The sequence below is a fragment of the Polistes fuscatus genome, unplaced genomic scaffold, assembly GCF_010416935.1.
Source record: "Polistes fuscatus isolate 324 unplaced genomic scaffold, CU_Pfus_HIC Scaffold1, whole genome shotgun sequence".
Taxonomy (NCBI): domain Eukaryota; kingdom Metazoa; phylum Arthropoda; class Insecta; order Hymenoptera; family Vespidae; genus Polistes; species Polistes fuscatus.
The window spans coordinates 12,413,921-12,431,036 of NW_025112997.1; the positions used below are offsets into that span (position 1 = coordinate 12,413,921).

The window sequence follows — 17,116 nt, forward strand, 5'->3', positions numbered from 1 at the left end:
TCTTCCTTCTCGTCCTTCCACTTTATATCGTTCCGACATAGCGTCTGGAATGGTGCTCGCACTTAAAGGTTAGTTCACTCGTTGAGAGGAGCGAGACTGAATCGAAAGACAGAGGGACGAGCACCGGTCTAGACTGCCGGCAGACGTTGCAAAAGGACTACGATATATACTCGCGGCCGCACCTAAGGATGGAAGGACGCACCGACTAGTTTGCGATGCCTTTTACTTCTTCTCGTGTATATTCGTTCCTTCACCTATCACGACCCATGTAATATCGTTTATCTAGATATCTTTGATATAGGCTGAACAACAAAGTTTACTTATGATCTATTTGCTAACGTAAGATTAGCAAAGTTCAAAAATAACGTCTACGTTTTTGACAATGATTAACATTTTTTTATCTTATATATGTTAGATATTATATAGCATTTGAAGAAAAATAATAATCTATAATATCGTTTATGTACAGATATCTTTGATCCAGGCTAAACAACAACTTATGGTCTATTTGTTAACGTAAGATTAGCAAAGTTCAAAAATAACGTTTACGTTTTTGTTAATGATTAACATTTTATCTATCATATAATATATATATAACATTTGAAGAAAAATAATAATAATAATCTTAAAAGATACGATAAGAAAAGTAGACCACAAATAAATAATAATATTGCTTGACATTTAAATTCATTCGTTAAGAAATAAAACTCTGCAGGATGTCCAACGCCGGGGTACCTGTTCTTCAACGATCGAAAATAAATAAAAGAATAAAAAGGTATTGGGGCCCCGCGGGCCCGAGGGGTTTTACAAAAACAACAAAACAATTCGCGATCGTTTATCGGCGCCCTAAAGAAGAATTCATCGGATGACGTTGCGACGCATATGCGGATAAAACGTTTCTCGTGGCCCAAAGATAGAATGGGAAAGAGAAAAGGAGAAAGAGAAAAAGAGAAAGAGTCTAGACTGTCGGCAGACTTGGCAAAACGACGAAAGCCAGAAGTCAGGTGAGACCCTCGCTTCTTCTTTAGCTAGATACAACCTGGCTTTACCTCGTTTGATACCGACCGATCAATCGACCGGACGACCGGTCGACGGTTACACTTCCACAAAAAAGAACGGATACGTGAATGGATTTTGTTACACGATTTTACCTTAACATTGTGTGTGAATTATATATATTTAATTAAACCGTATATTAGAAATGAGAAATCGATTATTCAAGATAAACGAATAAAAATCGTTAGAAAAATAATTATATATCCTATGAACAAGTATTATTATTATTATTATTATTATTATTATTATTATTATCATCATTATTTAATTAACGAAATAAAAGTAAATCGTATAACGTTCCAAGTATTCTTAAGATATTTCGATGAATCGAATATCAAATAAAAAATCCGTTAATCTTCTAGAGATATTTTCTTACAAATTTGTATAAGAGTAAGAAAGTGAGAGAGAGAGAGAGTGAGAGAGAAAAGAGAGAGGATCTTGAGAGATTCTACGTGTCCGTCAACATGTGGTTTCGACGGTACACCTTTCGTCAAAGCAGACCACGAAGTTTCTTTATTCACGCGCTTGCACGCGACCAGCAACGAATACAGAAGAAATGCTACGAGTGGAAACGGGATTCCCATAGTAAGAAAAGGGTGAAAAGGCGGGAAAGAAGCGGAGGAGCAATAATTCGTGTCGTAAGGTACGCCAATAAAGAAGAGAGAGAGAGAGAAAGAGAGAGTAAGGGAATAAAAATAAGAGAGAAGGGGTACGAAGCAAAATGCTGGTAGGTAGGTAAGAGAGGTAAGTTGTTGTTGCCATTGGTTTTCTGTCTTTCTCTCTCTCTCTCTCTCTCTTTCCCTCTCGTTCTCCTCCGCCACGTTTCCTCCCCCTCTTACGGCAATGCATTATGCATGTGGGATGAGGCTTCGCAGTTTTGCGTATCAGATCCAACGTCACGTTAGTTTAAAATCAATGTTGCTCCTACCCTTGTCTTATCAATCTTACTGAACGATCTTCTTGGAAGCTGCACGATGATAATTCTAGGAACACAGATAATACTTTATCTCTATTTCTTATTATTTTGTTCTTTTTTCTTTTTTATATTTTCTTTAAACTAGTCGAATTTAATATTAAAGATATTAGTATTAACGTTAATGAAACGGTTAAATTCATTATATCGTACGTAATCGACGGGATTAATGGTATATGAAAACGAAATGTATAGATAGATATTCCTATTGTAATATCTTGCAGTTACGTTTCAGCTACGACGAAGACGACGACGAAGACAACGACGAGGAGATTGGCATCTCCTCGTCCTAACGTCCATTACTTGCCAAGAAGGCGGCTCTATCGAAGAGGCAAACGTTCGTTTTGCTGCTGCTGCTGTTGCTGTTGCTGCTGCTGCTGCTTTCCATTCTACGGACGCGCAGAGAATTTGAGATTTGCATAACAACTTCGCTACAAAAGCAAACTGCCGTTACGATCGTTTTGCATTTAAGCTTTACCTTTGAAACGTAAAGGTATATTTTCCGTCTGTCGGCCCTTTTCGCTTTACCGCGTCGAAAGAACGATACCCGCATTGTTTCCGAATTTTTATTCCTACGTATGTTTCGACTCGGTCCGACTTCGATTTACTTCGTGCGATAATACAAACCATATCGTAGATCGTACTAGGGCAACGTACTTCTAGTAGTAGTAATAATACGAACGGAAAAAGGATTTAATTAGTTCATTTTTTTAAGTTTATTTTTGTTAAATATCAAAAGTAGAGATGAGATAAGATAATCCCGGACCTATAATCGATAAAAGTAAAACTTATCTAATACCTTAGATCAATTATCTATCCTAGATACTCTTATCCTTTCTCTTATCTAAAAAACAAAAAACAATAAAAAAAGACATGTAGATACAGTTTGTTATCAACCTAGAACCGATTGTTATTTTATTCCTATTAACCTCGAGTTCCATTTTCCTTGGACGAGTATACGGAATAGCGTCATACCTCCCGTATCGTGCTTTTAAACTCCGCATTCCAGACCTTATAAAGAGTTCTGTCGTCTTGTTGCACCGAGGACGCATAAGAAGCATACGTAGTCAAAGTATTGTTTGCGCACGTGTGCAACGTAAATCTCTAAACCGTAGTGATGCGAGTATACCGCGTGTCGTGTGGTGGAAGAACGACCGTGGATGAGCCAGTGAACGTCGTCTCTCTCTCTCTCTCTTTTTCTCTCTCCTTCTATTTCTCTGTTTCTCCCTTTACGATTCTTTTTCTTACTCTTGAGAAAGGATACTTTTCTTTTTCTTTTCTTTTTATAAAACACGGTATACCAACCAACAACTCGCGTTCTAGTAAATAATTTTGAAATCGTTAAAACTAATAAGAGTGTCTAAGTTATTTTGAAAAAAAAAATATATATTCTAATTGTTAGATTTTATGGAAATATCCTGTCGTTAAATTAATAGCTATGGTAATAAAAGTAAACGCTGAAAGAGTATATCAGTTTCTCTCTCTCTCTCTCTCTCTCTCTCTATCTATCTATCTATCTATCTATCTATCTATCTATCTCTATCTGTCTCTACATATATATGTATATATCTATTTATCTATCTCTGGTTTTGAACGCGAACATAATTACGCAACGGTATTGGTAGTGTGCTGTGGTATATAATGTTCGCCCCAGGCTACTCACGAGTCTCGACGTAAATTCGTCGATTACACGCTTGCAATTTCGTATGCAGAGAGTACTACTACGCTGAATATGTAATGTAACAGCAGTGCCTGCCTATCAACGGCTACCGAAACGCGTCCCAGACTCCAATCAGCGCGCGCAACCCTCGTTACGTCGGATTTACGGATGCGAAATCGAATCCTTCCTCTCTCTCTCTCTCTCTCTCTCTCGCAACGCGAGATATGACTATATTACCGAATTGCATCTGCATCGATATGAACGATATATAATCTATGTTTTATTTGCTCGAATGTTCTTATTTCTTCTTTTTTATATATATATATATATATATATATATAATCCACGCTTAGGACGTTCGTTTCGTATTTAACGTAGAAAAAGGAAGACGAGAAAAGGGATTTATAAAAAAAGAAGGGTACCTACGAAAAACAAAGAGAAAGAGACAGAAGAACGAGAGAGAGAGAGAGAGAGAAGAGGAAGAATACAGCGGGACGATTTGAATTTCTATATGACGAAAGAGACGCATAGAATAAAATCTAAACGGGGCTCATATGCAACTGCATATCGCGTACGAACGAATACCAGCGATGCAGCTCACGAGCATCGGGCAAAGCACGATGGGGGAAAGAGGGGGGACAGGGGGATAGGGGGCAGGTCGAGAGAGAAAAAGAGAAAGGGTAGAGGAGATCGAGCGAGCGAGGGAGGGAGGGAGGGAGGACGGGAGGAGGGTTGAGGGGCGAGGGGGGTAGGTAGAAAACGCAGCTGCAATGTACACGACGACGGTCCTGCACCAGTTTGAGCGAGAGCAATAAAGTCTATGTTGTTGCCTAGACCCGAGGAGCGAGATTGTCGAGCCGGCCATTCTTAGCGACAGCTTCCGGTGTACGCACGTCGTCACTTCCGGGCCGACACCGTGAGAGCCTAGATTCTTTAAGCGGCCCGCTATACGCCGGATGTAACAACGTGGCCGTTGCCTTCGCGGATCCCAATAATAACAGTAATAAGAAAATTATCTGTGAATGGGATTTCTTTCCGCTTACATTTTTTCTTTTTTTTCCTTTTTTTTTTGTCTTCTTCTTCTTCTCATTCTCCATCTCGTTTCTTATTCCCAGCTTTTTCTGTTTTTTATTGTTGTTGTTGTTATTTTCTTATTTCGTTAGAAAGATAAGTACTAGTTTCGATTCGAAAGAGAATGTAAACTGTCAACGGAATGAAATTGGTTTTGTTTTTATTCAAAGTTTCACGAATGGGATATATATATATGTATAAGAAATTTCATGGAAAAATAAATCAAAATCTTTTCTAGGAGAGAATGAGAAATATTCTAAAAATATGAAAATCTTACGATAAACTATTATTACGATGCAAGCTATGTAACGCGTTTAATAGTTTTTAGGATAAAAATAATCTTATTTTGTGGCACGCTCGTTTCTTCGCTCGGCTCTTATTTTATTTCGATACTCCGTAGGTAGATTTTTCTCTTCGCGTTTTCTTTCTCCTTCTTTTTCTTTTCTTTCTTTTTTTCTTTTTTTTCTTTTTCCTTTTTTCCCCATCCCGTTTTTACGTTTCTTCTTCTTCTTCTTGTTCTTGTTCTTGTTCTTCTTCTCCGTCCGGTTGCAACCCGCATGGTTCTTTCTAATTTGGTGTCACGGTAATATCGAAGGGAGAGAAAAAGGGTTTCCGAGGTGTGCACGCTCTCGACACTTTTAGTTCGTGTTTTTAGTCACACACATACACACACAAGATGTTAAAATAATTACTTTGGGATCAATGCATCGCACGGATCCAGTTTGGGTGATTTAGATTACCATTTTCTTATCCCTTTTCTTAACTTTCAAATTACGTATCGTGTTGTTATTCGCGGAAGATTCTATTTCGAATGGATTAAATTAGAGAGAAAGATGATAAAAGAAAATCAACCTTCGCCAATGTGAGAGTCAAATTTATTTAAAAAAAAAAAGCATCAATACACGCCTATGATTCCGCGAATGATACGTTCCGACGCTAGTCATGGAAAATTTCTATTCGCGTGCATCGCCCACGACAATCGAGTCTGACTCACAATCAGAACCTCTATTCGAAAACAGACGACATTTAAATGGCTTCGTCGTTTAATAGTGTTAAAATATTATGCATAATAATTTCAAGAAAATAACAAAAGTATATATTATAGTCAATAATAAACGCGCGTAGAAAAATTTGGTCTATCGTCATAAACGTGAAAAATCCGTAAAATAATTCGTAAAATAATATGTTCAATCGAGGATTATAATTATACTGGTCTGTTAAACTATGAAAAAAAAACAATATCATATACTTTAACTAGATAATATAAGAATTCACGAGTGACAAGTAGTTAAGATACGAAATTGAAATTAGATCCGATAGAACACGTTGGTTTTCAAAGTACAAGAAGGTATAAGAATGGATAACTACGCGATTACATTGTTGCAGAATACAAAAAAGCAGATTTTAAAGACGAATCAAATTTCAATCGAATGTAACTACTCGTCTCTCATGAATTCATTACCTAGTTACTTCGTAAAACAATTACTTTAAATGTAAGACAAAAATTCTTTTTATATACCTTCCCTAAAAAACCTAGTTATTTCATGAATAAAAAAAATATATTTAGATCTATCGGAAAGTTTTGTCCGTTTTCAGACAAACACTGATTCAATTTTTGGGGCCTCTAGAGATAAGATATTTTTATAAAAATAAGATATACAAATTGCCATCACATTGGCGATTAGTCAAAGTCATATATAAATAATGATATTCAATAAAGTTTATTCAAGGGGTATGAAAAATGTATATTATTTTGTTTTATTCTAAAAAAACGTATAGAACTTTCCGGTAAATCTAATATATTATACATATATATACTTGAACGAATAAAGTAAGTAACTCGTGTGTTAATCGAGAAGAAGGACTGAACTTGAGTCGATATGAACGTTCGGGGAGAGTAGTTTGTGCGAGATCTCTTTCTTCTCCTTCCACGAGTCTCTCTTTACGAAGAAGAGAATAACCCGCGGCGCAAACGAAGCAAATTGACGAATACGCCAGATACGTATCCGTTTCGTCCTGTTCTGTCGAGTTTTTGCTTGGCTCCAAGTATTAAGAGCAACGTCGCACGAGACGTAATTACTCCGAGGCTCAGGATCACCGGTGCCGAGGGGCATCCAGTCCAAGCAGTCTCTCTCTCTCTCTCTCTCTCTCTCTTTTTCTCTGTCTTTCGTTTTGCTTTCAGCTTAAATCGACAAAATCGGCGACATCCTCGTAGCCTCGTACGACGTACGCCCGTCTCCATCCACCGTCCCATTCCTGGCTGCCGCTTCCACCAACTTTTTGCCAAGTTTCGCACAGATTGGTGGACCGGAGGACTACCATATCGAGTGGTGGGCCCGATCAAGAGAACGCGCTTCTGTTCTCAGCGAGTATGAATGGATCGACGAGTTCTCTTCCATCGAGGAGTTCTCCTTCATCCTTTGAAACGAACTATCCCATCCCGTTTTCTTCCTTCTTTTTCTCTTTCGTACCATCGTCTTCTTATTCTTATTCTTTTTCCTACTTACGGCAAAGAAAGCAACGAAATGATGAGCTCGCAAGAAATAAAGGAAAGGAAAGGAAAGTCCGATGTAAGGAGAGATCTTGTTGTGTATGTAGAAAATGGGACTCTTGAAAGATGTGAACGATCAACGAATAAGTAACGGATAACGACGAAAGTGAGAGTTTCCCTTTTCTTTTTTTTCCCTTTTCTTTTCTTTTCTTTTCTTTTCTTTTTTTTCTTCCTTACTTAATTCCTTTCACCCTTATATATCCTTCCCGTATAGCACGAGAAATGTGGTTAAGCCCTCCTTTTTAAGCGGTATGGAGAAGCAAAAAGCACGCTTCCCCTTTTGATCGCACCACGCTGAATCATTCACCGACGAATGAAAAGCGAATCGGGGTAAACGTAATAAATCACCTAAAATGATTAGCATTAGTTTATTTATATATATATATATATATACCTTTTATTTCACTTCGAATGATTCATCAACGGTTTATCGTTTTCTACGTGCCTATAGAAAAGAAAAAAGAAAAAAAAAGTAACGCGTTTGTTATTTTGAATTAGTAATCAACGTATATACGGAATAAACGATTGATTTAAAGAAGAAACGAAAGGGGAAGTAATTCTTTGACGACAAACCGAGGGAAACGATTCGTCGTCGTTCTCGTTCTCTTCATTCAGAAAATTCTTCTCAAGGTATATAACAAGAGAGTGTGCGTTTTAAAAGAAGCTCACCTGTTCTGGGCATAACCCCACCCCCCACCACCACCCCGGCCCCACTCGAGATGGATCGATCGATCGTTCTCTTTTCTTTTCTTGTTCGTCGCGGACGCTACGATCGAAGGAAGGCGAGATTCCGTTCGAAAGGAAGGAGCACCTTTTCTTTCTCTCTCTCTCTCTCTCCCCTCTCTCTCTCTCTCTCTCTCTCTCTCTCTCATCCGGTCGCTCTCGCGCGCACACTCTGCAGAGACGCGGATAGAGAGGAACTCTCTCTATATCCAGTCACAATCACTCGCAGTCGCGGACCAACGGTCTTGTGCTTTTACTACTGTCCCCCTCTCCTACCTCCTCGCTCCTCCTCCTCCTCCTCCTCTTCTTCAACCTCCTCCTCCTCCTCTACTTCTTCTTCTTCTTCTTCTTCTTCTCCTTCATCAGCACTCGCCAACCGCTCGCTCGGTGGTTTCTCTCTTTCTCTCCTCCTTTCGTTGGTCACCCTTTCGTTGACTGCCATCCATCCGTCGTCGTCCGTCGTCTGCTGTCTAAGACTCCGTTGGCGGACAGTGAATTACATCCATTGACTGGACGTGGCCGGGCAGACGGCCTGGGCCCGACCATATACAGACTAGATTCACTTCACCGTCGTCCTGCTCTCTCACTCCTTCTCTCTCTCTCTCTCTCTCTCTCTCTCTCTCTCGCTCACACTTACACACTCACCAAGTGAGTCTTTTTCTACATCCAAGTTGTCCGTCGTCCATCTACACTACGACAACGACGACGACGACGGTTCCACGACTACTACGCGCAATCTCAAACGCGAAACGAATGAAAATAATCAAAGCTCGTTATATAGTATACCTATATACGACCTTTTATATTGGTATTACTACTATCATCGTTGCACATTTACTTTTACTTTCGCATCATCGTATTTATAATACCGATCGTCGTTTATCCAAGTAGAAGAATCACCCTTCCCCCCGCCGGTCCGCTCCACCGTCCCAACTCTCCTTCTCCACTCCACCTCACCCCACTCCACCCCAGCCCACCCTACCCTACCCCTTTCGGTACCAACGCCGGCGTCCCGGGGAGTTATGCAGGTTCGTTGAAAGGAAAAATAATCGGAGAATCAGACTCGAAGGTAGATATATCGTCCTGAAAGATACGACCGCTCGTGTAATGCTCCTGGCACTGATCGATGCACCGTGATATATAACGCACGTCGTCTCGCCGAAGCTCTCTTAATGGGATCCGCACAGGCGGAAATCCAAAGCGGACCGATAAATTACAGCATTAACGAATCTTGGCCACGATCGCCAGCCACTGATCGGCGACGGCGGCGGTGGCGGCGGCGGGATTTTCGATTTTTGTTACTCGATTGATAATCCCCTTTTACCGCCGTGCTGTACTTTTCTTACCTCCCTTTTTTTTCTTTTCTTTTCTTTTCTTTTTTGGTTTCGATTATTTTCACTCGATCATAATAATATCGTCGTCGTCGTCGTCATCCCCTTTTTTTATTCTTTTTTTTCTTTTTTTTTCCCAATATTTCAATACGATCCTTTTTACTGATATTTTTTGTTGTGTTCCCCTTTCTCAAACCCCAACGACGATGATTTTTATTGAACAACGCTAAGGAAAGGAAAGTAACACGAAAATATAGTCCTCGAACTCGAGGGATTGGGTTGGGTTGTAAGAGGGGGAGGGGACGGGCAGGGAGAGGGGATTGAATTAGATCGCACGATCTTGCGGTCTGTAGCCATTTCGGCAACATCACGACAGGTGGTAAACATCGAAATAGTCAATGATGTGTTTGGTGGTTGCTACCAATTGCCAAAGAATGGTTCGAAGCGAATCCAAGGTCAGTTATGGCCGGATGCAGCGGCCTAACATCCCAGCAGGATCTTTTTTAGTCATTCGCAAGAGCAACAGCAGCACCAGCACCAGCAGCAACAGCAACAGCAGCAAGGATCCCACCATTCGGAAAGAATCGTTCAAAGTTCTACCACTGATAATAACTCTTACTACCCTCCTCCTCTCCACCTCGAAAATGTCAGTCAATGAAAAGTAAAACAAAAAAAACAATAAGAGAACGGGGACGATTAAGAAGAGAAAAATGAGTAGTGGTGCGATATCAATTAGCATATCTCTCGGACGACGAAATAGTAAGGGAAAAAGAGGAAGGAGGATAGAGATAAGGAGAAGAGGGTCGAGGGGTGGAGAAGGAGGAGGAGGAGGGTGAGAAGGAGAAGGAAATGGAGGGTGAGGATAGGTAGGAAGGAAGTTTAGGGGGTAGGTAGTGGGGGTAGTTTCTCTGTCAGCAAACGTAAGGGTGTGCGCTGTAAGGAGAGCGCGTAGAGTATCCATTAGCCCCTGTGGTGGGTGGTTGGGTGGTGGGTCCGGTACCGAAGGTATCGTCACGTGCCCAGGGGGCGGTACCGCTTTGTCGGGACTGCTCTACGGTATAAAAGAGAGACGTACCCGCGATGCATCCACCAATTACGCTTGCACCTTGCCGACGGCCAACGTAGAATCGGGAAAATCTTCCGCGTGCTTTTTTATATCCTACGAGAAGACACCTTCTTTTTCTTCTTCTTCTTTTTTTTTTGGTTCAATCTTTCCCCTTCGCATTATTATTATTATTATTACACACCTTTTCGTTTCCGCGTATATTAACGCGCTTTTATTTCGATTTCGCTCGATCTGATACACCTTGGAAAGATTAAAGGCAAGTACCCGGATGTGAGATAGTTTTCTTCCGATAATTCAAAAGGCGGTCAAAAGTACTTATATAAAAATTGCGGTGAATCTCGTACTTAACGCGATCGTTCCTTGACGCATGATCATTATTATAGTCTTATAATATATATAACGAACTCTTGTAAAGGGATCACTTGCAATTAGTTTAAGATCGCACACTTATGAAAGAGGGAAGACGGAGAAGGGGATATAGATATAATAGTATCGCGTATAATAGTTTATGCAAAAATTATTCAAAGATCAAAGATCGAATCGATTATCGAGTATATACGTCATAATCGAGATGAGATGAGATGGGGGGAATGAGTTGAAGAAAAGATAAAAGAAAGCAGGAGAAGGAGGAGGAGGGGAGGAGGAAGTCCCGAGCAAAGTGTAAAAGCGCAATCCTGTAAGGAGGTAGAGAAAAGGCAGGCAGCAAACGGGCAAGAAGGCAGGCAAGTAGAGAAGCAGTGGCAGGAAGGAAGGAAGGAAAGAAAGAAAGAAAGAAAGAAAGAAAGAAAGGAAGGAAGGAAGGAAGCAGTAAGTGAGGAAGAAGAAGAAGAAGAAGAAAAAGAAAAAGAGGAGGAAGAAGAGGAGAAGGAGAAGGAGAAAGAGGAAGAAGACGAAGAAGGCAAAGTAGCAGAGGAATGGGAGGGGAGAGAGGCATGCAGACTGGAGGCCGGCACACGGGCAGATAGTCTCGGTGCTGCCGCCGCCACCGCTGCCGCCGTGTTCGAAGAAGGGAAGTGGGGACACATAACAGAGAGCGCGCGGCCGCGTGTGCAGGCCGCTTTTGCAGAGCTTCGCTTGGCACACGGCGAAACGTCCGCCTGTGCTGCCGCTGCTGCTGCTGTTACTGCTGCTGCTGTTGCTGCTGTTTTACTGCTGCTATTGCTGTTGTTGCTGTTGGTTGTTATTACTGCCGCTGTTGCTGTTATATTGTTATTATTGTTGCTGCTGCTACTATTGCTGGTGGTGCTCCTGTTGACTGCCATCTTCATCGTCGTCGTCGGTCGACTGACGACCGACTCGTCGTCGTCGTCGTCGTCGTTCCGTTCCTTTTTTTTTTTCACATCAGTTTTGCCGGCCGATCTCGTGCATGCGTGCGTGCGTGCGTGCGTGCGCGCGTTACCTCGCTTATTCCCAAATATCATCGCAAAGCGTATATATTCCACGAATTGCATCTCTTTGATCTCTAACGCGCGCGCGCGCGCGCACTAATTTCGCGCGCTTGCTTTTCTGTTAGAGAGACAGAAAAAGAGAGAGAGAGAGAACGAGGGTTTTAAAAAGCAAAGGGGAACAAACGAGAAAAATAGTGTTTGTTTTTTTTTTCAATCAAATCTTATTCCTTACGTTAAAAAATGTCGTGAGGTATTTGGAGAAGAAGAGGAGAAAAACAGTTGCTTAGGATCGGTGAGAGACGAAACGAGAAGAGAAGAGAAGAAAAGAGAAGAGAAGAGGAGACCAATAATAAGAAAAATACCAAAGGAAAAAAAGAAGAAAAGGAAGAGAGAGAGAGAGAGAGAGAGAGAGGAGAAGAAGAAGAAGGGACCGGTGATGTGTTGCACGTCACGTGCTCCACGTGTCGGCACAGCGATGAATCCTCCTCTAGCACCAAGAAGAATCTTCTTCCTCTTTTTTCGCTACGTGGCGTGCGTCAATCGATGAAGGAAGTATTGTTTTCATATAATCGTGGAATATACTCGAAGTAAGGGAAGAAGAAACGTTAGAAAAACCGAAGAGAGAGATATATATCGATCATTCTCCTCCACCTCCTCCCCATGTGCCGGCGATCTTGCGATGCTCGTCCATCCTACAACATATCCGCCGGATTTTCCTTCCTTTCGTATTAAAAATCTGCTCCGTCTTCCGGTCTTGTCTACGCGAGAAAAAGTATGTCGAGGACGACGACGTTACTCTTTGAGAAAACTCGAGGCGAATGATAGCGAAACTACTCGGTGAGAAACGACGGGAATGAATGAATGAATGAGTAATAATAATAATTATAATAATAATAATAATAATAATAATAATAAATAATAATAATCGAATAAAAAATACTTTATCGATCGGCAGATCGGTTCGCTCGAGAGTGAGATGTGACGGGGAAAAATACGATCGAGACTTTCCTATCGAAAGAGGGGAGAAGGGAAAACCAGAGCTAAGAGAGGGAGCGTTAGCGCTGATTTGTGTAAAAAAGAAAAAAGAAAACTCGGAGTTTACGATTAAAATCGTCACGTTTGTTGTGTCATTGGTGTCGATAGGCTGCAAACGTGAAAATCTACCAAGGAGAGGGGATAAAAACGGGGGAATAAAAAAGGCGGAAGGTAAATAAGTAGAGAAGGCAGATGAGATGTGAAGTACGAGGACAGGAGGGTGCTGCTACCACCATTGCCACCACCACCACCACCACCACCACCACTGTCGCCGCCGCCACCGCCTCCACCACCACCACCACCGCCACCACCACAACCATCACCACCACCGCCGTCGTCCAAGTCGAAGTCCGAGTAGAATTAGCGGAAGTCGCAAAGCCGGAGACAGGGTCGCCGGTGATCGTCGAGGCAACGAGACGTCACGGCCGAAACTGGGGCGGGCCGCCTGAAATGACGGCCCTGCGACGATCCTTCGCGGCACCCGCTTACAAGACTTCCTTCGTCCTCCTATCCCTCATTGGTTTGCTGCTACGGATAAACCCTACCACCGGTAAGTCCCGAATACACTTTTCACCGATTCTTTTCCCATGTCAATGAAATATTCTCCATTTTGTCCTTTTTTATTTGTTTTATTTTTTATTTTTAATTATAGTTACGTTAGTATACAGAGATAGGTAACTATATGAACTATTACCTATATGTCTATATATATATATATATATATATATATATATATATATATAAAAATTATTTTAAATTTGCAATTTTTTGGTCGTACCCCCACGTTTAAAGCAAACGATCACTGCTCGTGAACAAGTTCGCTGCTAACGAGTTATTAGAATTTCCTGATTATCATTATTTTATTATTTTCGTACGTCAAACGTCATATACGAAGAGAGTAGTTTTATGATAGAAGACGGACGCGTCAAACGCGATAAATTTTTTGTATATAGGATACGCGCGGTAAAAGGCATCGAAAGAGGCGCATGTCTCTCCCCGATATTCACCGACGGCATTGGATGACTTGTCTTTCTTTCTCTCTCTCTTTTTTCTCTCTTCTTTTCTACGACGCACACAACGCACAGTTTCATAAACTACGCTCGCTATAATCGCTCGATGAATGTCATCGCGCTGATTTGTTCGTGCTTATGTAAGAGAACCGTCGTCTCGTTTACGATGACATTGGAAATCCGTGCGTCATCGTTCTCTCTCTCGTCATCGAGCAGCAACCCTGCCTATGTACGTTTTCAAGGATTATGCATCACCTTCTTCTTCCTCTTTCTATATAACTTTTTTCAATGTCCATCTATCTATCTATCTATCTATATTTCGAAGAAGCGCCAACGATTATCACGTCATAACGAAGAAAGTCGAGTACGCGAGTCTTCCTTCAGCCAATCAACCAACCAACCAACCAACGTGTCGAGACATACTACTCGTCTAACATATTTGTCCAAGAGACAGCAAAATTACTGTCCAAACTATATTATTCCCAATATGATCACCGCGAGCTTCGAGCTCAATGAAATCGCTTAACCAACATGATGACATTTGATATCTCGAAAAGGTATCGATAGTGTTCGCCAACTACCATAGAAATTTCACAGTTTTTTTTTCTAAACTAAATCTAAACTTCGTCGAAATGTTTTTTTTTTAATTAACAAAACAACAAAATTCGTTACCTTCCCCCTTCCCCCTTCCGCCAATTAAATAAAAATAAATATCTATCGAACACATTTTTCCCTCGTTGAGATCGTAAAGTAATTCGATATAGATACAAATCACAATGATAAAATTTTAATCAAATAAATCAATTTTAACGTATGTATATACATGTATATTTATTTTGAAATATTAATGCTCACCGTTATTCAAATCTACTACAGAGGATTTAGTCGTACCAAATGAAAACTCCCTTGGTACCATAATCGTTGATAGTTAGAGTAAAGTTCTGCATGTCTGATGCGACGAAAAGGGTAAGAAACACGTTTCGAAATTTCCCGGAGACGTTTATGAAGTTTTAGAGTCGGCTGATGTACGTATTTTCTATCTCTCTCTTTCTCTTTCTCTCTCTTTGTTTCTCTCTCTCCCTCTCTGTCTCACTTTCTCGTGGCGCGATGTGTCGCGGTTTTCCCCTTCGGCGTTTGTCGGATGCCAGACGTGGAATTAGCGCTGAATTAATTCGCACTTTATCGTCTGAGTTGCGTCTGGGCTACGTCTGGATAGCGACTGAGCTGCGTTTATCGTTCATTCGAAGGCGAACAACGTTGCCAAAGACGACGAAGACGACGAAGACGACGACAATGACAACAACAACGACGAATACGACACAACGACGACGAAAACGAGCGATGACAACGAGAGAACGATCGTCGTTTTATATGCATCACTCCGCGTGAGCAAACCTCGACGTTGACGCGACTAATTTAATTGACACACCAGGGATAATCGAGGATACTCGTCCGACTAGATACTTTCCTTTTATATCGTAACATTCAAGGCTGAATCCTCGTCACGATATCAAAAAAAAATCGAAATTCAAATATTTAACTTATATACTAGAGAGAGAGAGAGAGACAGAGAGAGAGAGAGAAAGAGAGAGATAGAGAGAGAGAGAGAGAAAGGAGATATACGAATTATAGACTGTCAATAATAATAATCCCGAATTACGTCGAAGTACGTATTTCTGTATCGTCATTTTCGATTTTCTTCTTCTATTCACGGGATCACCCACACTGGGTGTTGTTATTCGAACGATCACAACTAGAAACGAAGAAAAATTTGGACTTAGGAGAAGAGGAAAGACGGAACGGGACGAGTAGCGAAGGCGAAGACGCGAATGGTGGAATGAGAGGAAAAGGGAAAGGATAGGAAGAAGAAGAAGAAGAAGAAGAAGAAGGAAGAAGGAGGAAAGGAGCCGAAGAAGGAGAGGGGTGGGGGAGAAAGTCTGGTGTAATGGAGGAACCAGTTTGCGGGTCAGTGCTCCGCATCACCGAGAGGAGCTTCAGCCACCAGACGCGCGCGGACGATGCCACCGAGCGAAAGGACGACGTGGTCGTCGAGGGGGAGCCAAGCCTCCTGTCCGAGAGGCCAAGGGACAGAGAGGGGGGCCGCAGAGGAGAAGAGAGCGCTCGAGCAGGAGGGCCTCTCGGATGGTCCCTCGGATGGCCTCTCGGATGGCCCCTCGGATGGCCGTCTCGCGGAGACCCTTGCAAAACCCTCCTAGGGCGGCACTTGGCTCGTACACCTACGCCTTCGTGCATCGTACTCTTGCTTACTTACTTACTTACTTACTTACTTACTTACTTACTTACTTACTTACTTACTTACTTACTTACTTACCTACCTACCTACCTACCTACCTACCTTCCTACCTAACTACCTACCTACCTACCTTCCTACCTACCTACCTACCTACCTACCTATCTACCTACATACCTACCTACCTACCTACCTACCTACCTACCTACCTACCTAACTACCTACCTACCTACCTACCTACCTCTCCCTACCTACCCACCTACCTACCTACCTACCTATCTACCTACCTACCCACCTACCTACCTACCTACCTATCTAACTACCTCCCTACCTTATTTAAGTAAAAGAAACAGAGAGAAAGAGAGAGAAACACACAACTGCGTCGCGTATACATACTTGTATAATACGTGTATCGGATTAACGCCTCGGCTTTGTCGCCCTTAGCGAAGTGCGAGTCACATCGTAGCAAAAACAACCCGACGAGTATGGCCGAAGGCGCAGTCTGCGGTGATGGTGAGGTTGCGATAAAACACTCGAGTTATGCGCGCGCGTGCGGTTGGTTTCATATTCCAACAACGAGAATGACTATTCGAAGAGACCGGTACGATAAAACCAATGCCGTCGTTGTACGCGCATTGCCATATGCCCGAGGAAATAACTCCAACGAGTATGCTTCTCGAGTATCCGTTGAATAAATTTTATACGTCCACCGAAAGGACCGTCAATGAGTATATGATTTACAGCGTAACGCGGTAGGGTTTGCGTTAAATTTGCACCTTTGATATAAAATATTTTTGTTGCAGTTTCTTTTCCTTTTTTATTTATATTTTATTTGTTTGCTCAATCTCGTAGTTTCCATTCCACATAATAAACACTTCGAGCTAGGTTATCTGATTTTTTTCATTAGATCGAAGAAAGAAAATAACAACTGGGTGGTACTACTGAACGTAGCCTCTTGTCACGGATGTGTCCTTCAGCGTCACGGGGTATTGATTATTTAG

The 17,116-nt window shown here is 41.6% G+C and overlaps 1 protein-coding gene across 8 annotated transcripts in view; it reads left to right on the plus strand.

Moving 5' to 3' along the window:
* Positions 1–705: 705 nt before the first annotated feature.
* LOC122520827 (follistatin-A) overlaps positions 706–17,116 on the plus strand; it is a 42,572-nt gene continuing 26,161 nt past the window's right edge. For 3 of the 8 annotated variants that reach the window (XM_043641118.1, XM_043641177.1, XM_043641168.1), the window contains exons 1-2: positions 11,297–12,688; positions 12,775–13,404. In XM_043641118.1, coding sequence (XP_043497053.1) covers positions 13,047–13,404 — 358 coding nt within the window. In that variant the 5' untranslated portion in view covers positions 11,297–12,688; positions 12,775–13,046. Of the gene's footprint in view, positions 1,005–8,509; positions 9,104–11,290; positions 12,689–12,774; positions 13,405–17,116 lie in introns of those variants that run through there. The other 5 variants (XM_043641159.1, XM_043641136.1, XM_043641152.1 and 2 more) reach the window with 5 other exon arrangements.